We start from the raw sequence: 20,617 nt of genomic DNA on the forward strand, positions 1-20,617 counted from the left end.
GAGAATCCCAGTGGAAAGAGGGGAACCGGCCAGGCAGGTCGCTCCAGTGCCTTTGCGTTCACCTTCACACACCTGTGCCACACCACTCTCAATCATAGGACCTACTGAAGAGATGAGTCTTCAATAAATACTTAAAGCTCAAGACCGAGTCTGCGTCTCTCACATGGATAGGCAGACCATTCCATAAAAATTGAGCTCTACGGGAGAAAGCCCTGCCTCCAGGTGTTTGCTTAGAAATTCTAGGGATAATAAGGAGGCCTGCATCTTGTGACAGTAGCATACGTGTAGGTAAACTCAGCAAAAAAAGACAAGTCCTCTCACTGTCAACTGCGTTTATTTTCAGCAAACTTAGCATGTGTAAATATTTGTATGAACATAACAAGATTCAACAACTGAGACATAAACTGAACAAGTTCCACAGACATGTGACTAACAGAAATGGAATAATGAGTCCCGGAACAAAGGAGGGTTCAAAATCAAAAGTCAGTATCTGGTGTGGCCACCAGCTGCAATAAGTACTGCAGTGCATCTCCTCCTCATAGACTGCACCAAATTTGCCAGTTCTTGCTGTGAGATGTTACCCCACTCTTCCACCAAGGCACCTGCAAGTTCCCGAACATTTCTGGGAGAAATGGCCCTGGCCCTCACCCTCCGATCCAACAGGTCCCAGACATGCTCAATGGGATTGAGATCCGGGCTCTTCGTTGGCCATGGCAGAACATTGACATTCCTGTCTTGCAGGAAATCACGCGCAGAACGAGCAGTATGGCTGGTGGCATTGTCATGCTGGAGGGTCATGTCAGGATGAGCCTGCAGGAAGGGTACCACATGAGGGAGGAGGATGTCTTCCCTGTAACGCACAGCATTGAGATTGCCTGCAATGACAACAAGCTCAGTCCGATGATGATGTGACACACCGCCCCAGACCATGAAGGACCCTCCACCCCCACCTTCGACGATAAACGCAAATCCGACCTTCAACCCTGGTAAGAGAAAACCACGACTCGTCAGTGAAGAGCACTTTTTGCCAGGCCTGTCTGGTCCAGCGACGGTGGGTTTGTGCCCATAGGCAACGTTGTTGTCGGTGATGTCTGGTGAAGACCTTCCTTACAACAGACCTACAAGCCCTCAGTCCAACCTCTCTCAGCCTATTGCGCACAGTCTGAGCACTGATGGAGGGATTGTGCGTTCCTGGTGTAACTCGGGCAGTTGTTGTTGCCATCCTGTACCTGTCCCGCAGGTGTAATGTTCAGATATACCGATCCAGTGCAGGTGTTGTTACAGGTGGTCTGCCCCTGCGAGGAAGATAAGCTGTCCGTCCCGTCTCCCTGTAGTGCCGTCTTAAGCGTCTCACAGTAAGGACATGGCAATTTATTGTCCTGGCCACATCTGCAGTCCTCATGCCTCCTTGCAGCATGCCTAAGGCTCGTTCATGCAGATGGGCAGGGACCCTGGGCATCTTTCTTTTGGTGTTTTTCAGAGTCAGTAGAAAGGCCTCTTTATTGTCCAAAGTTATCATAACTGTGACCTTAATTGCCTACCGTCTGTAAGCTGTTAGTGTCTTAACGACAGTTCCATGTTCATGAATTGTTTATGTTTCATTGAACAAGCATGGGAAACAGTGTTTAAACCCTTTACAATGAAGATCTGTGAAGTTATTTGGATTTTTACAAATTATCTTTGAAAGACAGGGTCCTGAAAAGGGACGTTTCTTTTTTTGCTGAGTTTATGTACAGCAGGACCAAATCGGAAAGATAGGTAGGAGCAAGCCCATGTAGTGCTTTGTAGCTTAGTAATAAAATCTTGAAATCATCCCTAGACTTAACAGGAAGCCAGTGTAGAGGGCTAGCACTGGAGTATTATGATCAACTTTGTTGGTTCTAGTCTAGATTCTAGCAGCCATGTTTAGCACTAACTGAAGTTTATTTAGTACTTTATCTGGGTAGCCAGAAAGTAGAGCATTGCAGTAGTCTAATCTAGAAGTGACAAAAGCATAATTTTTGGACAGAAAGTTTCAGATTTTTGCAATGTTACATAGATGGAAAAAAGCTGTACTTGAAACAGTCTTGATATGTTCGTGAAAAGAGAGATCAGGGTCCAGAGTAATGCCAAGGTCCTTCATAGTTTTATTTAAGACAACTGTACAACTATCAAGATGAATTGTCAGATCCAACAGAAGATCTCTTTGTTTAATTTGCCGCCATCCACACCCACACAAGCTCTCTGAAAAATAGACAGACACATACAACAATAATCAAATAAAATAGTAAAAAAAAACTGGTGATGCAGGTTTGTGAACATGACATCATTTGCTTAACAAATGTGATGTGGCCCAGCAAATCTGTCAGTAAAAAGTCAGTTGCGCTCCTTTTCCAGTATCCCTTTGTCATCCTGTGCTGGTCCTGTTGTGATCCAGTCTTTCATGAGTCCCAAATGGCCCCCTATTCCCTATATAGTACACTTCTTTTGACAAAAGTCTCTGGTCAAATGTAGTGCACTACATAGGAAATAGGGTGCCATTGTGGGAGACAGCCCTTGTCCTCAGCGTACCCAGAACTCCCCCGCTCAGCGTTGCCCGGCGTCTCGGATGCGACAAGCCACCGCCGTTATGAGAGCCGCCCCCTTCCCACTGCCATCCTCTGATTGGATGAAAGTGACCTTGCACTGCGGCGCCAGGTCACTGACAGTCTCATGCATGAAGTTGGAGAAGCTGTGAAGACGAGAGGTAAGAAGAGAGATGAGAGGCAGTTTGACAATAGACCAGAAGCTGCAGGGAATGAAGGGGAGTGAGCTCACATGGCCAGAAGCAAGAGAATGAGGTAGATGCGCATAGGCAGACGCACATGTACTCACAGCTACTGTAAAAAGATGCGGTGAAAAGGCATTTGAGGGTAGACTTTAGGATTCCTAGATGCTTACTGCTGATTTCAACACTATATCACTCAAATTAAATATATTTGGTAAAAAAATGCATAAAGAAACCAAATAACTATATTTTGTAGGCTACATAAAAAAAATACATTTGAGAATGTTATCAAAACCTTGGAAACAGACGGCTTTGCATAAAAAGTTAGGTTAGAAGATCTCAATGTTTATCTTTTGTCGCCCACTAATTTTATTCATAGATTCAGACAGATTTAGAAGGAGAAACTAAAGACTATAAGGTAAAACATTTCAAGATTTCTAGTTATAGTGCCTTCAGAAAGTATTCATACCACTTGACCTTTTCTACATTTTGTTATGTAACAGCCTGAATTCAAAATGGTTTCAATCGTTTTTTCCCCCTCACCTACAGTGCCTTGCGAAAGTATTCGGCCCCCTTGAACTTTGCGACCTTTTGCCACATTTCAGGCTTCAAACATAAAGATATAAAACTGTATTTTTTTGTGAAGAATCAACAACAAGTGGGACACAATCATGAAGTGGAACGACATTTATTGGATATTTCAAACTTTTTTAACAAATCAAAAACTGAAAAATTGGGCGTGCAAAATATTTCAGCCCCCTTAAGTTAATACTTTGTAGCGCCACCTTTTGCTGTGATTACAGCTGTAAGTCGCTTGGGGTATGTCTCTATCAGTTTTGCACATCGAGATACTTTTTTTTCTCCATTTTTTCCCATTCCTCCTTGCAAAACAGCTCGAGCTCAGTGAGGTTGGATGGAGAGCATTTGTGAACAGCAGTTTTCAGTTCTTTCCACAGATTCTCGATTGGATTCAGGTCTGGACTTTAACTTGGCCATTCTAACACCTGGATATGTTTATTTTTGAACCATTCCATTGTAGATTTTGCTTTATGTTTTGGATCATTGTCTTGTTGGAAGACAAATCTCCGTCCCAGTCTCAGGTCTTTTGCAGACTACATCAGGTTTTCTTCCAGAATGGTCCTGTATTTGGCTCCATCCATCTTCCCATCAATTTTAACCATCTTCCCTGTCCCTGCTGAAGAAAAGCAGGCCCAAACCATGATGCTGCCACCACCATGTTTGACAGTGGGTATGGTGTGTTCAGGGTGATGAGCTGTGTTGCTTTTACGCCAAACATAACGTTTTGCATTGTTGCCAAAAAGTTCAATTTTGGTTTCATCTGACCAGAGCACCTTCTTCCACATGTTTGGTGTGTCTCCCAGGTGGCTTGTGGCAAACTTTAAACAACACTTTTCATGGATATCTTTAAGAAATGGCTTTCTTCTTGCCACTCTTCCATAAAGGCCAGATTTGTGCAATATACAACTGATTGTTGTCCTATGGACAGAGTCTCCCACCTCAGCTGTAGATCTCTGCAGTTCATCCAGAGTGATCATGGGCCTCTTGGCTGCATCTCTGATCAGTCTTCTCCTTGTATGAGCTGAAAGTTTAGAGGGACGGCCAGGTCTTGGTAGATTTTCAGTGGTCTGATACTCCTTCCATTTCAACATTATCGCTTGCACAGTGCTCCTTGGGATGTTTAAAGCTTGGGAAATCTTTTTGTATCCAAATCCGGCTTTAAACTTCTTCACAACAGTATCTCGGACCTGCCTGGTGTGTTCCTTGTTCTTCATGATGCTCTCTGCGCTTTTAACGGACCTCTGAGACTATCACAGTGCAGGTGCATTTGTACGGAGACTTGATTACACACAGGTGGATTGTATTTATCATCATTAGTCATTTAGGTCAACATTGGATCATTCAGAGATCCTCACTGAACTTCTGGAGAGAGTTTGCTGCACTGAAAGTAAAGGGGCTGAATAATTTTGCACGCCCAATTTTTCAGTTTTTGATTTGTTAAAAAAGTTTGAAATATCCAATAAATGTCATTCCACGTCATGATTGTGTCCCACTTGTTGTTGATTCTTCACAAAAAAATACAGTTTTATATCTTTATGTTTGAAGCCTGAAATGTGGCAAAAGGTCGCAAAGTTCAAGGGGGCCGAATACTTTTGCAAGGCACTGCATCTACATACAATACCCCATAATGACAAAGCAAAAACATGTTTTTAGACATTTTTGCTAATTTATTGTAAATGAAATATCTCATTTACATGTATTCACACCCCTGACTAAATGTAGGTTAAAACCTTTGGCAGCAATTACAGCTTTGAGTCTTTCTGGGTAAATCTAAGAGCTTTGCACACCTGGATTGTTCAATATTTGGACAATATTTTTAAAACATCTCTGTCAAGATGTTTGTTGATCATTACTAGACAGCCATTTTCAAGTTTTGCCATAGATTTTCAAGCTGATTTAAGGAACATTCAATGCCGTATTGGTAAGCAACTCCCTTGTATAACCTATTTGGCATTGTGTTTTAGGTAATTGTCTGCTCAAAGCTGAATTTGACTCCCAGTGTCTGTTGGAAAGCGGACTGAACCAGGTTTTTCTCTAGGATTTTGCCAGTGCTTAGCTCTATTCCGTTTTTTTTCCCAACCTAAAAAAAACCCTAATCCTTGCCGATGACAAGCATACCAATAATATGATGCAGCCACCACCATGCTTGAAAATATGAAGAGTGGTACTCAGTGATGTGTTGTGTTGGATTTGCCCCAAACATAATGCTTCGTATTCAGGACATAAAATGTATTTCTTTGCCACATTTTGCAGTTTTACTTGAGTGCCTTATTACAAACAGGATGCATGTTATGGAATATTTATATTCTGTACAGGATTTAGGTTAGTATTGTGGAGTAAATCCTTTGTTTTCTCCTATCACAGCCATTAAACTCTGTAACTGTTTTAAATTCACCATTGGCCTCATTGTGAAATCCCTGAGCGGTTTCCTACCTCTTCGGCAACTTTGTTAGGAAGGACTAGGTGGACTAGGTGTAATTAATAACTTAACATTGCTCAAAAGGATTTTTATAGTTTTTTGGGATATTCAATCCCCCCCCCCCCCCCCCCCCCCCCCCCCCCCCCCCCCTACCAATAGGTGCCCTTCTTTGCGAGACATTGGAAAACCTCCATGGTCTCCGTGGTTGAATGAGCTTTGTGGTGTTTTGAGCTTTAACCTGACAGTATTATCAAAAAAAAAAAAAAAACACTCACTGTGGGTGTAGTTTGTAGAGTGTTCCGTCGACACCCACTGTGATTTTGAGCTCAGGGAGGTTGCGGTTCTGCCGGATCTTATCGACCACGGCGGCCAGGCCGGCACCACAGAGCTGGGCAGCGCGGCAAGCCACCACGCTACACACCTCCTTCACCAGGATGCTGTCGTCACACGTAGAGCTGGTCAGACCCAGGTGCTGCAGGATGGAGCGCACCTGCCTCAGGGCCAGACGGTCACTAACAGGGGGGCACAGACAACAGTCAAGTAAATATCAACGAGATCTATATCAAATCAACACTTTTTATGCTTTTACAATCTTCTTCTTGCTCGTAATGCATCAACACTAGATATTGATTAAAGGTGTGGTTACCACAAACATGACCAGACACTAGACACTGACTCACCTCTCGATCTGGGAGAGGAACTTGGTTTCAAAGATGCCTCTGGTCTTGAGCCTCTCAGAGAGTTTGCCACGGAACAGCAGTCCCTTAGTAGTGAACTCCAGCAGTACGTTCCTCACTATCTCCCCAAGGTACATCCCACTGATCATCTTCTCATACCTGACAGAGAGAGAGCGAGAGAGAACAAGAGAGAGAGAGCGAGACAAAGACAAAGACACTTGATTCCTGTGGCTTACTCCTGGAAAACCAGCTATCAGGCTTTATGGATTAAAGTGTTATTGCCCTGGTGTGTGTCTAGTAGTCCCCAGCCTCCAAAGATACATCAATCAACTTGAACAAACAGTAAATAATAAATCCAATACACTCACAAGGAGATATGAGTTTGTAACTTTTTCTTTGTTCAGTTCATCCTTTGTAAGTCAACACCTCAACTAAAGGTGTTCTTTCGTTATTATAAACTGGGTGGATAAAGCCCTGAATGCTGATTGGCTGAAAGCCTTAGCCATGGTATATTGGCCATATACCATACCCCCTCTGGCCTTATTGCTTTATTATAACACAACTGCAAACAAACAGTAATAGTCTACGTCTGTTTTCCAGGGTTGGCGGAGTGCTCATCCACAGCTTTGTCGAAGTCTGTACTGAAGTCGTCCAGCTCTCCATGGTCCCCGAACGCCCCCCACTCCATGTTAACACACATCTTCCCTTCGCTCCCATCCAACAGCTCCATGTTCTGCATCTCCTCCATGTAGCACACGTTGGTGCCAGTACCTGGAAAGAGGGGAAGTGAGTGAGTGAGTGAGTGGGTAAGTAAGTGAGAGGAAACTCATTGAAATAAATGGGAGACCGTTGTTGATCTGTTACAGCCTGTGCTTGTGGCCCAGAAGGCACATCCAGTAGGCTCTGAGACTCACCTACGATGAGGCCCACCTCACACAGTGGGTCCTCGTAGCCACATGTCATCATGGTGCCCACCGTATCATTCACCACGGCAACCACGTCCAGGTCAAACTCCTACAAAAACATCAACACGAAGAAGTTCAGTTCACTAACATGGAACAGTGTGCTATAATCAGAGAATTTCAGATTTCAGACTGGTATACTAACATCAAATTCCAAAAATGGTTACGGACGGTGTACTTTCATGGTATCATATTACATTTTGAAAGGATTTGAGATCCTACTGTTTTGTTTCTGGGCAGTGTAGGATTTTGAGAAAGCCCAGTCAATAGGTATGACCTCTGACCTCTCTGCGGTAGATAGCATCCTTCAGTAGAGTGACAACATCCTCCCCCTCGCAACCAGTAGCTTTGAAACCCTTGGTCCACTTTAACAGGATGCCCTGGAGGAGGAGAAGGAAAAGGAACGGACATCACATTAGGACAGGCACCTTTATCTGGCCCTTAGCAGAGTGTTGATTAGTCGGAAACCTAAGACAAGAAGGCCAGCCTTGGCACGTGAGGGTATTTGTTTTGGAACGCCAAGGTTTGGCAAGCCACCCCCCCAAAAATGTATTTGTTATGTTCCAGACTTATTCTAAAATTTATTAAATTGTTTCCCACCCCTTAATCTACACACAATATACCATGACAAAGCAAAAACAGGTTATACATTTTTCCTAATTTATTAAATATAAAAAACGGAAATATCACATTTACATGTATTCAGACCCTTTACTCAGTACTTTGTTGAAGCACCTTTAGCAGCAATTACACCATTGAGTCTTCTTGAGTATGACATTACAAGCTTGGCACACCTGTATTTGGGGAATTTCTACAATTCTTCTATTTTCAGGTCTCTCCAGAGATGTTCAATTAGATTCAAGTCCAGGCTCTGGCTGGGCCACTCAAGGACCTTGAGACTTGTCCCGAAGCCACTCCTGTGTTGTCTTGGCTGTGTGCTTAGGGTCGTTGTCCTGTTGGCAGATTAACCTTCACCCCAGTCTGATGTCCTGAGCGCTCTTGAGCAGGTTTTCAACAAGGATCTCTGTACTTTCCTCCGTTCATATTTGCCTCGATAATGACTAGTCTCCCAGTCCCTGTTGCTGAAAAACCCCACAGCATGATGCTGCCACCACCATGCTTCACCGTAGGGATGGTGTCAGGTTTCCTAAAGACGTGATGCTTGGCATTCCAAAGAGTTCAATCTTTATTTCATAAGACCAGAGATTCTTGTTTCTCATGGTCCGAGAGTATTTAGGTGCCTTTTGGCAAACTACATATACATATATATATATATATATATTAATGTGCAAGCAGAGATACTAGGGTGCCAAGGAGCAAGATAAATAAATAAATACAGTATGCGGATGGGGTAGTTGGATGGGCTATTTACAGATGGGCTATGTACAGGTGCGGTGATCTGTGAGCTACTCTGACAGCTGGTGCTTGAAGTTAGTGAGAGAGATATGAGTCTCCAGCTTCAGTGATTTTTGCAGTTTGTTCCAGTCATTGGCAGCAGAGAAATGGAAGGAAAGGCGGCCAAAGGAAGAATTGGCTTTGGGGGTGACCAGTGAGATATACCTGCTGGAGCACGTGCTACGGGTGGTGCTGCTATGGTGACCAGTGAGCTGAGATAAGGCGGGGCTTTACCTAGCAGAGACTTGTAGATGACCTGGAGCTAGTAGGTTTGGCAATGAGTATGAGGCGAGGGTCAGCCAACGAGAGCGTACAGGTCGCAGTGGTGGGTACTATATGGGGCTTTGGTGACAAAACGGATGGCACTGCATCCAGTTTGCTGAATAGAGTGTTGGAGGCTATTTTGTAAATGACATCGCCGAAGTCAAGGATCGGTAGGATGGTCAGTTTTACGAGGGTATGTTTGGCAGCATGAGTGATGGATGCTTGTTTCAAAATAGGAAGCCGATTAAAGATTTTATTTTGGATTGGAGATGCTTAATGTGAGTCTGGAAGGAGAGTTTACAGTCTAACCAGACACCTAGGTATTTATAGTTGTCCACATATTCTAAGTCAGAACCGTCCAGAGTAGTGATGCTGGACGGGCGGGCAGGTGTGGGCACTGATCGGTTGAAGAGCATGCATTTAAGAGCAGTTGGAGGCCACGGAAGGAGAGTTGTATGGCATTGAAGCTCGTCTGGAGGTTAGTTAACACAGTGTCCAAAGAAGGGGCAGAGGTTTACAGAATGGTGTCGTCTGCTTAGAGGTGGATCAGAGAATCCCCAGCAGCAAGAGCGACAATGACACCCTACCCCGGCCAAACCCTAACCCGGACGACATGGGGCCAATTGTGCACCGCCCTACGGGACTCCCAATCATAGCCGGTTGTGATATAGCCTGGAATCGAACCAGGGTTTGTAGCACTGAGATGCAGTGCCTTAGACCTCTGCGCCACTCGGGAGCCCCAAGTCATGTCCAATCTATTGAATTTACCACAGGTGGACTCCAATAAAGTTGTAGAAACATCAAGGATGATCAATGGATACAGAATGCACCTGAGCTCATTTCAAGTCTCATAGCAAAGGGTCTGAATACTTGGTATTTCTGTTTCTTATTGTTAATACATTTGAAAAATGCTTTGTCATCATGGGGTATTGTCTGTAGATTACTGAGGATTTTACAAAAAAATCAATTTTAGAATAAGGCTGTAACGTAACAAAATGTGGAAAAAGTCAAGGGGTCTGAATACTTTCCGAAGGCACTGTATATACAGTACCAGTCAAAAGTTTGGACACACCTACTCATTCCAGGGTTTTTCTTTATTTGAACTATTTTGAACTATTTTCATGTAGTAACCAAAAAAAAGTTAAACAAATCAAAATATATTTTATATTTGAGATTCTTCAAAGTAACCACCCTTTGCCTTGATGACAGCTTTGTACACTCTTGGCATTCTCTCAACCAGGTTTACCTGGAATGCTTTTCCAACCGTCTTGAAGGAGTTCCCACATATGCTGAGCGCTTGTTGGCTGCTTTTCCTTCAGTTTGCAGTCTAACTCATCCCAAACCATCTAAATTTGGTTGAGGTCGGGTGATTATGGAGGCCAGGTCATCTGATGAAGCACTCCAACATTCTCCTTACTGGTCAAATAGACCTTACACAGCCTAGAGGTGTGTTGGATCATTGTCCTGTTAAAAAACAAACGGGATGGGATGGCGTATCGCTGCAGAATGCTGTGGTAGCCACGCTGGTTAAGAGTGCCTTGAATTCTAAATAAATCACTGACAGTGTCACCAGCAAAGCACCCCCGCACCATCACACCTACTCTTCCATGCTTCACGGTGGGAACCACACATGCGGAGATCATCCGTTCACCTTCTCTGCGTCTCACAAAGACACCACGGTTGGAAGCAAAAATCTAAAATTTGGACTCACCAGACCAAAGGACATAAAGGAAAGAAATTCCACAAATGAACATTTAACAAGGCACACCGGTTAATTGAAACGCATTCCAGGTGACTACTTAATTAACTCTACGATTACCCGTTGTGAACTGGTTGCTGGATTCCCCCCTTTCCCACTGTGTGCAAATATCCCTAATAAATTCCCCATTTGCATTCTAGTTGTGCTCCTTGTGCGTGTTTGGTTATTGAACTGGTGATGTGGAAACCCCACACCCTTGAGCCTGCTATTATATATATACTGTATACACATACTTCCGTTCAAAGGTTTGGGGTCACATAGAAATGTCCTTGTTTTTGAAAGAAAAGCAAATTTTTTGTCAATTAAAATTACATCAAATTTATAAAAATACAAGGTATAAATTGTTAATGTTGTAAATTACTATTGTAGCTGGAAACGGTTTTGAATGGAATATCTCAATTTTGAATGGAATATCTACATAGGAGTAGAGGCTCATTATCAGCAACCATCACTCCTATGTTCCAATGGCACATCGTGTTAGCTAATCGAAGTTTATAATTTTAAAAGGCAAATTGATCATTAGAAAACCCTTTTGCAATTATGTTAGCACAGCTGTAAACTGTTGTGCTGATTAAATAAGCATTTAAACTGGTCTTCTTTAGACTAGTTGAGTATCTGGAGCATCAGCATTTTTTAGTTTGATTACAGGCTCAAAATGGCCAGAAACAAAGAACTTTCTTCTGAAACTCGTCAGTCTATTCTTGTTCTGAGAAATTAAGGCTATTCCATGCGAGAAATTGCCCAAAAACTGAAGATCTCATACAACGCTGTGTCCTACTCACTTCACAGAACAGCGCAAACTGGCTCTAGCCCGAATAGAAAGAGGAGTGGGAGGCGCGGTGCACAACTGAGCAAGAGGACAAGTACATTAGAGTGTCTAATTTGAGAAACATATGCCTCACAAGTCCTCAACTGGCAGCTTCATTAAATAGTACCCGCAAAACACCAGTCTCAAAGTCAACAGTAGAAGAGGCGACTCCGGGATGCTGGCCTTCTAGGCAGAGTTCCTCTGTTCAGTGTCTGTGTTCTTTTTCCCCATCTTAATATTTTATTTTTATTGGCCAGTCTGAGATATGGCTTTTTCTTTGTTTCTTGACCTAAGAGTTGAGGAGAGACTGACTGCATCACTTCTTCAAATTATAAGAAACATTCATGTGTTGAAAATCCCAAATAGTTTGCATAGTCAACTTACACACAGCTCTGACACACACACTTACCCCACCAGAAAAGATTAAGATGGGAAAAAGAACACAGACACTGGACAAAGGAATATACATTTGTTTTACTGAAGGACCGTTCTGTTTACGCTCTCTGTTGTAAAACTGTTGTTTGTTGGACATTAAGTGTATGGCGTCATTTTGAAACGAGACATGGGAAAAAACTTCATTGATGAGGCGGACAAGGCTGAAGGAATCAAAAGGGCAGTGTCCAGGTATGAAAAGCAAAGCAGTGTGTTTACAAATCTACATGCAGTCAAAAATCAAGCTACAGAGGAGAGCTACAAAGTTGAGCAGTGCTTTGCTAAACATGGAAAACCATTTACTAATGGAGAATATATCAAGGAGGCTTTACTTAGTAGTTCCCAGGCTTAATTTGATGGATTGCCTAACAAAGACAAAATCATCTCAAAGACATGCCTGTCTCCAGAACTGTTGAAGGGTGCGTTACGGAGATGGTTGAAAACGTAAAGGAACAGCAAACTGTAGCGTTAAAAGATGCACCTATGTTTAGTGTGGCTCTTGATGAGAGAGTGGATGTGAATGATATTCCACGTCTGACGGTTGTTGCAAGATACTGTGACCCAGAGCAGGTATGTGAGGAGCTGCTTGGTCTATAACCCATGCATGGTACTACTAAAGGGGAAGATGTAGCAAAAAGCATTCACAGATCATTTTGAGGAAAGAGGTGTCGATATTAAAAACATCTCGCTCGCATCTCGCTATGCAGGCTGACCCAGGTCGCCAGTTGAACTGTGTTTCCTCCGACACATTGGTGTGGCTGGCTTCCGTGTTAAGCTGGCGGGTGTTAAGGAGCATGGTTAGGCGGGTCATGTTTCGCCTCTCCCAAGCATGTAAGGGAGTTGTAGTGATGAGACAAGATCGAAATTGGGGAGAAAAAGGGGTGTAAAAAAAATCTATCATTCACCAAGAGAAACTGTGTTCCAAGATCAAGCCTGTGGTGCTGATGGACAGCACCTCTCTTTAGTGAGCTATGGAATTATTCCATTTGTGGGCAATTAGATATTCAATAGACACAATTAGTTGTAATGCACATATGAAAATCCTAACTGGCATGCAGATCGTTAGAAATGGTAGGGCAAATTGTAAATTGGCACCCCACACAAAAAAGGTCTATGCTATGTCAAGATCACAGGCTACAGGCACCTAGAGCATGGGTGAATAGACCATGTGTTGCACTCCGACCACTCCTGTCAACACTTGTCCTTCCAAGCGTTGCCCTGGGAATGATGAGGTGCAGATAGAGCACGATGAGTGTTCTCTAGTCTTCTCAACGTTTTGTCTGTGACAGTTTCAGCAGTAGTGGGTCAATCGATAAAAAAACGATTGAAATGCATTGCTTTTTGTGTATGTGTGGTGTGTATATGTGGTGTCTGTGTGTGTGTGTGTGTATATGTGGTGTCTGTGTGTGTGTGTGTGTGTGCTTTGTTACCTGGTCCAGTTTGCTCTGATGGCAGGGGAAGGAGAAGGTGAAGCCGAGGGGCAAGGACGCTCCTTTCATACCCATGTACTCCAGGAAGTCAGCGATGCAGTGCACTATGTGGTCAAACAGCTGACAGGGAGAGAGAGAACAGAAAGAGAAGAAGAGAATGAGAGAGATGACAGAGAGAAAGAGAAATAGAAAAGAGTGAGTGAGAAAGAGAGAAAAGATAGGTCAAATTACCAATGCAGTGGACTGGGAATGAGCTCTAGCTGGGAATGAGCTCTAGCTATTAGGGTTGGCCAATATTTTATATATATGGATGATAATTGAAAGCCATTGTCGATGGTGACGACATAGTGAATTGACAGACGGTGGTTTAGCCTATTTGAACTTGACTGGCGCAGCACAGTAACGAATGGAGTAGGGCAGCACACGAGTGACATTCAGAGTAATCTTCCCATTCCTGTTTGCTTTAGCTTATTTCAATAAATAGCCTATGTTGTACAGGCCTACATAACACAAGAGAGGAATGTAGGCTAGACATCAGAGAATTCCACCAAAGCAGCACAAAATGTCCATTCAGAAAATATTGTTTCTCTTTCTCTCTCTCTGTCGGATGCATGGGCCTTATAACCTAAACATGTACATGTTTTGTAACTGACACTCCTTAACTATATTGTCTAGCTGTTAAAAAAACATAGGCTATATTCCCTTCTCTCCATTCAATATGAATATGACCTTTGGGCAATAGCCTAAGAAGGTACTGTTGTCCTACAGTTGTCACTTTCAAAGAGAACAAGAATATAATCCTCAAGTCTCATCTTTCAAAATACATAGAGTCCTCTTAATTTACAGCATTTCTCACACACAGACAACCTAAAGTTCCCAAATTAGCAGGATGGATTGGGGGAAACTTCATTGCACGAGGTGCTCAAGTTCAGAACGGCTGTCAGTGAAAACCTGGTTTACCTCCTCTCCAGTGCCCTGCATGGCCTCCTGGGGAATGGAGTAGATCTTGTTGTGCATCTCCACACTGCGTCTCTTCCCGCGCCGCACACGCACCAGCAGAACCCGGAAGTTGGTCCCTCCCAGGTCCAGGGCCAAGAATTCACCGCTCTCTGATGAGTTCAATGAGCACAATGGGGAGAGAAGTTAAGCAAGTAAGATAACACTCCAAAATTATATTTAGCAGTTTGGGGGTTATGTGCCTTGTTAAGGACCACAACACCAATAGGTGTTCACATCCTAATGTACATTTTGTCAGCCATGGATTTCCAACCGCTGAGCTTTTGATTGCTGGCCCATCTCTCTAACCCAGGGGTGTCTAACTAATTTACCCCAGGAGCCGCATTGGGTCTTAAACAAGGTCCGGAGGGCCGTACTGAAAATGTATTACATTTCCTCGCTGTCAATAATTGTATAAAAGTCGTCCTCTATCCATTGTTTTTGGAATTTTCTATGCTTCTATGACTGTCTAGCTGTCATTTAGGTGACTATTAGCGAGCTAGACACAATCAAGAAACTGTATTATAAGTCCATTATAATTGGTTTTAATAATTTGAAAGTATTTTGAGTTTGTGTTTTTATTTGTAACAGCTTAAGGCTTTCTTCTCAGTTTCCTGCTATAGCCCTGCCAAGGACATCCATCTATTTTCAAGGATTTTCAAGGCCCATCAGTAGCTTATGGCTCCCTCTCCTACCATACACACATGGAGAATCCTGATTCCTAACCCGATTCTTCGCGTCCCCTGTCCTCACCTTCTAAAAACCCATTGGATGAGGTCAGAGGTCCCTCCCCTCTGACTTTCTAATCCAATTGGTTTTGAAAAGCGGGCGAGGAGAGACTACATGAGGAATCAAGAAAATGCCATTGAGATTCTCCCACAGATAACACCTCTCTCCATCTTCTCTTCTCTTGACCCTGTACCTGTGCCGTCGGGCATGGAGCGAACAAAGGTGGGCAGCATCTTGACGGTGGCCTGGTCATGACTCTCCTTGGCCAAGCCTCTGTTCATCTCCTCTCCCATCCGCCTTTTCACGTCCAGCAGCTGCTCCTGGTTCAGACGCAGAGCGTCCAGGATACGCTGCCGCTCGGCATGCTGGATAGCCAGCCGAAACGCCACTGCTGTCACCATGGCCGCTCCCTTCCCACTTCCGTCCTCCGAGCGCAGGAAACGTACATCGCAATCCGGCACCAGCCGCCGCACCATCTTGTGGAGCCGCCGCGCAAACCTGGGAGAGGAGGTACAACTTTATTTTAAGCTTATTAAACATTATTAAAAGGCTCATTAGCTATTAGTAAACTGTTTGTAAATTAAATATATTTGATCATGTTTCAGTTACTAGTGAATACATCTACAGTACCAGTCAAAAGTTTGGACACCTACTCATTCAAGGGTTTTTCTTTATTTTTACTATTTTCTACATTGTAGAATAATAGTGAAGAATTCATATGGAATCATGTAGTAACCAAAAAAGTGTTAAACAAATTGAAAGTAGCCACCCTTTGCCTTGACAGCCTTGCACACTCTTGGCATTCTCTCAACCAGCTTCATGAGGTAGTCACCTGCAATGCATTTCAAGTAACATATGCCTTGTTAAAAGTGAATTTGTGGAATTTCTTCCCTTCTTAATGCGTTTGAGGCAATCAGTTGGATTGTGACAAGGTAAGGGTGGTATACAGAAGATAGCCTAATTTGGCAAAAGACCAAGTCCATATTATGGCAAGAACAGCTCAAATAAGCAAAGAGAAACGACAGTCCATCATTACTTTAAGAAAGGAAGGTCAGTCAATACGGAACATTTCAAGAACTTTGAAAGTTTTCAAGTGCAGTAGCAAAAACCATCAAGCACTATGATGAAACTGGCTCTCATGAGGACAGCCACAGGAAAGGAAGACCCAGAGTTACCTACGCTGCAGAGGATAAGTTCATTAGAGTTACCAGCCTCAGAAATTGCAGACCAAATAAATGCTTCAGAGTTCACGTAACAGACCGGTGGAAGAAGCCACCTTTAGCTTGATGCTATGGACTGGCCCGCCCGTTCTCCAGACCTGAATCCAATTGAGCACATCTGGGACATCATGTCTCGCTCCATCCACCAACACCACGTTGCACCACAGACAGTCAAGGAGTTTTCAGATGCTTTAGTCCAGGTCTGGGAGGAGATCCCTCAGGAGACCATCCACCAACTCATCAGGAGCATGCCCAGGCATTGTAGGGAGGTCATACAGGCACGTGGAGGCCACACACACTACTGAGCCTCATTTTGACTTGTTTTAAGGACATTACATCAAAGTTGGATCAGCCTGTAGTGTGGTTTTCCACTTTAATTTTGAGTGTGACTCCAAATCCAGACCTCCATGGGTTGATACATTTGATTTCCATTGATAATTTTTGCGTGATTTTGTTGTCAGCACATTCAACTATGTAAAGAAAAAAGTATTTAATAAGAATATTTCATTAATTCAGATCTAGGATGTGTTATTTTAGTGTTCCCTTTATTTTTTTGAGCAGTGTATATATTAATTGAAACGCATTCCAGGTGACTGACTACCTCATGAAGCTGGTTGAGAGAATGCCAAGAGTGTGCAAAGCTGTCATCAAGGCAAAGGGTGGCTACTTTGAAGAATCTCAAATATATATTGTTGAACAATGTTTTGGTTACTACATGATTCCATATGTGTTATTTCATAGTTTATGTCCTCACTGTTATTACACATTGTAGAAAATAGTAAAAATAAAGAAAAACCCTTGAATGAGTAGGTGTGTCCAAACTTTTGACTGGTACTGTATATACAGTGCCTTCGGAAAGTATTCAGACCCCTTGACTTTTTCCACATTTTGTTACATTACAGCCTTATTCTAAAATGGATAAAACAAACAAATTGTTCAGAGTAGACTGTGTGAATCAGCTCAAAATTGCTGCAAAGAAACCACTACTAAAGGACACCAATAATAAGAAGAGACTTGCTTGGGCCAAGATGAGCAATCGACATTAGACCAGTGGAAATCTGTCTTTTGGTCTGACAAGTCCAAATTTTAGAATTTGGGTTCCAACCGCCCTGTGTTTGTGAGACACAGAGTAGGTGAACGTTGATCGCCGCATGTGTGGTTCCCACCATGAAGCATGGAGGAGGAGGTGTGATGGTGTGGGGGTTCTTTGCTAGTGACACTGTCAGTGATTTATTTAGAATTCAAGGCACATTTAACCAGCATGGCTACCACAGAATTCTGCAGCGATATGCCATCCCATCTGGTTTGCGCTTAGTGACAGGATCATTTGTTTTTCCACAGGACAATGACCCAACACTGCTCCAGGCTGTGTAAAGGCTATTTGACCAAGAAGGAGTGATGGAGGGCTGCATCAGATCAGCCAACCTGAACCCAATTGAGATGATTTGGGATGAGTTGGACCGTAAACTGAAGGAAAAGCAGCCAACAAGTGCGCAGCATATGTGGGAACTCCTTCAAGACTGTTGGAAAAGCATTCCAGGTGAATCTAACATCTTGTAAGGATCTGGGTGTAGCTGGTGCAGGACAGCAGAGATGAGTAACACAAGGAACTTTACTTTACTCAATTTCCAAATACATGAAGTAATACCAGGCTCACAATCATCGGACCGAACTTACAATAAAGTATTCACGCACAAAAAACGTGGGGAAAACAGAGGGTTAAATAATGAACATGTAATTGGGGAATTGAAACCAGGTGTGTAAAACAAAGACAAAACAAATGGAAAATGAAAAGTGGATCGGCGATGGCTAGAAGGCCAGTGACGCCACCCGCCGCCCGAACAAGAAGAGGGACCAACTTCGGCGGAAGTCGTGACACATCTAAAATATATTGTGATTTGTTTAACATTGTTTTGGTTACTACATGATTCCATGTGTTATTTCATTGTTTTGATGTCTTCACTATTATTCTACAATGTAGAAAATAGTAAAATAAAGAAAAACCCTTGAATGAGTAGGTGTGTCCAAACTTAACTGGTACTGTATGTATAAGCCATTTCCTACTTGGTCTTGTAATTTTAACTGGCACTTGAGATGTAAGGGTCAACTCCATTGTAATTTCCCTCATCCACTGTGTAATTTAGTTAAGTCTATTCTAGGAGAATTGCTCTGAGTAGTCATGCTCTCAGGGAGGTGTAGATTGAAACTCGGGAGGTGTAGATTGTTGTCAAGTTGAGTTGGAATTCATTCAAATGGAACTCGACAATGTCCATAGCATTTCATTTTTAATGTCCTGAAACGACTGGAGGTGAAGTGCATTCGAGTCTTGCCTCTTTGGAATCAGAGTGGAAGTCTACTTCCTCACTCGTCTTTAATATATATAGGGTAAAAAATTCCAAACAGAACCTTATATGACTCATGCTCTGAGTGCTGTGAAACTCAGGGAGGTGTAGATTGTTTGAGTATCAAGTTGAGTTGGAATTTATTCATAAAACTTGACAATCTGCAATAGCATTTCATTTTTTGAGTCATGACCACATAGGCAAATTACAGTTGGCCCAGAACAGAGCAGCACGACCGGCCCTTAAATGTAAACATAGGGCTTATATCAAGAACATGCATGTCAATCTCTCCTGGCTCAAAGTAGAGGAGAGATTGACATGTTGAAAGCACTGTTCAAACAGCTAACACACAGCTCAGACACCCATGCATACCCCACAAAACATGCCACCAGGGGTCTTTTCACAGTTCCCAAGTCCAGAAAGGAGGCTAGGAAACACACAGTATTATATAGAGCCATGACTACATGGAACTTTCCTCCTTTCACCTCAGGTAACTCAAGCTAGCAGGTAAAATCAGATTTGTTTTATTTTTAAAAAAGCAGTTAAAAAAACACCTCACGGGGGATCGTGACCCTTGAAGAGATGGCCGCATGAACTAAGAGCTCCACACAAGTAGTTTCCAATTCCTAATCTTACCTCCACTCCAAGTTCAAACTCATTTAGCTTTAGTAAGAAAAGTCATGGCGGCTACAAAAGGCGACACTACAGGTGACATTTTTACCCGGACTCGAGCATTAGCGACGGAAAAAGGCCTCCAAGAAGAAGCTAGCTTCAGAAAAAGCTAGCGCCATTAGCCAAGAGCAAGAGGACCCGTTCCCCCCCCCGAGGCCCAACGAATGCCAACCTCGCAATCTGTCGAAGACATCCTTTCTGAGTTGAGATCCCAACGTACAGAACTAAACACTAAATTAGATTCCATTAATTCTCAGCTCAGTGCGATAGGGGGCAAGGTGACAATCCTGGAAAACGCTTTGCCTGACATCAACAACAAGATAAACGCGAAGCGCCTGGACGCGAAGCCCCTGGACGAGGCAGAGGGGCGAATCCTATCCATGGAAAACTTATTGACAGATGCCATGGAAACAATAGCATATGCTAAAAATAAAATAGAGCATCTGGAAGAGAAAACAGAGGACCTGGAAAACAGGGGGCGAAGGAATAATTGTGTTCTATTAAATCTGGGTGAAAAAGAAGAGGGAAACATGCCACTGATCCGCTACCTGCAAGACAAACTTCCCGGGTGGCTCCACCTGTCCACCCACAGGCCCATAGAACGAGAGAGAGAGCTCACCGAGCACTGAGGCCCCCACCAGCAGCCAGACAACCACCGCGCCCAATCACCATATGTTTCCTGAGATTCACCGACAAGGAACGAGTCCTACAGGTGGCGAAAAACAACACCATCGCAGTGGGAAACGCCAAGCTCACTTTACACCAGGACCTGTCAGCTGGAATACGCCGAGAGTTTGACGAAGTGAAGAAATACTCAATTGACCGAGGCATCTTCAGGGGATTCAAATACCCAAACGAGCTCAGGATTCTTCACCAAGGAGCCTTGCGACACTTCAAAACTCCCGAAGAGGCAAAACGTTTTTTTGAAAGACAATCCTGGTCAATGAGAAACGGACCAATGACTAAATGCGATTAATGCTATCACTAAAGGAGGTAAGACAACATATAGCCGATATCCAAAGACCCACCCGCCCCGCTAAATGTCATTATAGCCGTCTAATCTATATTTATTTTCCTTTAGCTGAGAGAGGTAGGCTCTATAGCCTAACCTAGGCCTACTAATGTTTCAGCCTACTTTTATTTCCATCTTTTTGTTGATATTATTACTGTGGTTCCCTATGTCCCCT

The 20,617-nt window shown here is 43.2% G+C and overlaps 1 protein-coding gene across 1 annotated transcript in view; it reads right to left on the minus strand.

Annotated features, from left to right (window-relative positions):
• Window positions 1-2,103: 2,103 nt before the first annotated feature.
• The window catches only part of LOC110536248 (hexokinase-2), a 103,750-nt gene continuing 85,236 nt past the window's right edge, over window positions 2,104-20,617 (minus strand). The window contains exons 10-19 of the mRNA XM_021621928.2: window positions 15,390-15,694; window positions 14,432-14,580; window positions 13,472-13,591; window positions 7,668-7,763; window positions 7,336-7,435; window positions 7,009-7,192; window positions 6,425-6,580; window positions 6,020-6,256; window positions 2,551-2,710; window positions 2,104-2,223 (exon numbers count right to left, since the gene is read on the minus strand). Coding sequence (XP_021477603.2) covers window positions 2,566-2,710; window positions 6,020-6,256; window positions 6,425-6,580; window positions 7,009-7,192; window positions 7,336-7,435; window positions 7,668-7,763; window positions 13,472-13,591; window positions 14,432-14,580; window positions 15,390-15,694 — 1,492 coding nt within the window. The 3' untranslated portion in view covers window positions 2,104-2,223; window positions 2,551-2,565. The remainder of the gene's footprint in view (window positions 2,224-2,550; window positions 2,711-6,019; window positions 6,257-6,424; window positions 6,581-7,008; window positions 7,193-7,335; window positions 7,436-7,667; window positions 7,764-13,471; window positions 13,592-14,431; window positions 14,581-15,389; window positions 15,695-20,617) is intronic.

The sequence above is a fragment of the Oncorhynchus mykiss genome, chromosome 11 (assembly GCF_013265735.2).
Source record: "Oncorhynchus mykiss isolate Arlee chromosome 11, USDA_OmykA_1.1, whole genome shotgun sequence".
NCBI classification, from domain to species: domain Eukaryota; kingdom Metazoa; phylum Chordata; class Actinopteri; order Salmoniformes; family Salmonidae; genus Oncorhynchus; species Oncorhynchus mykiss.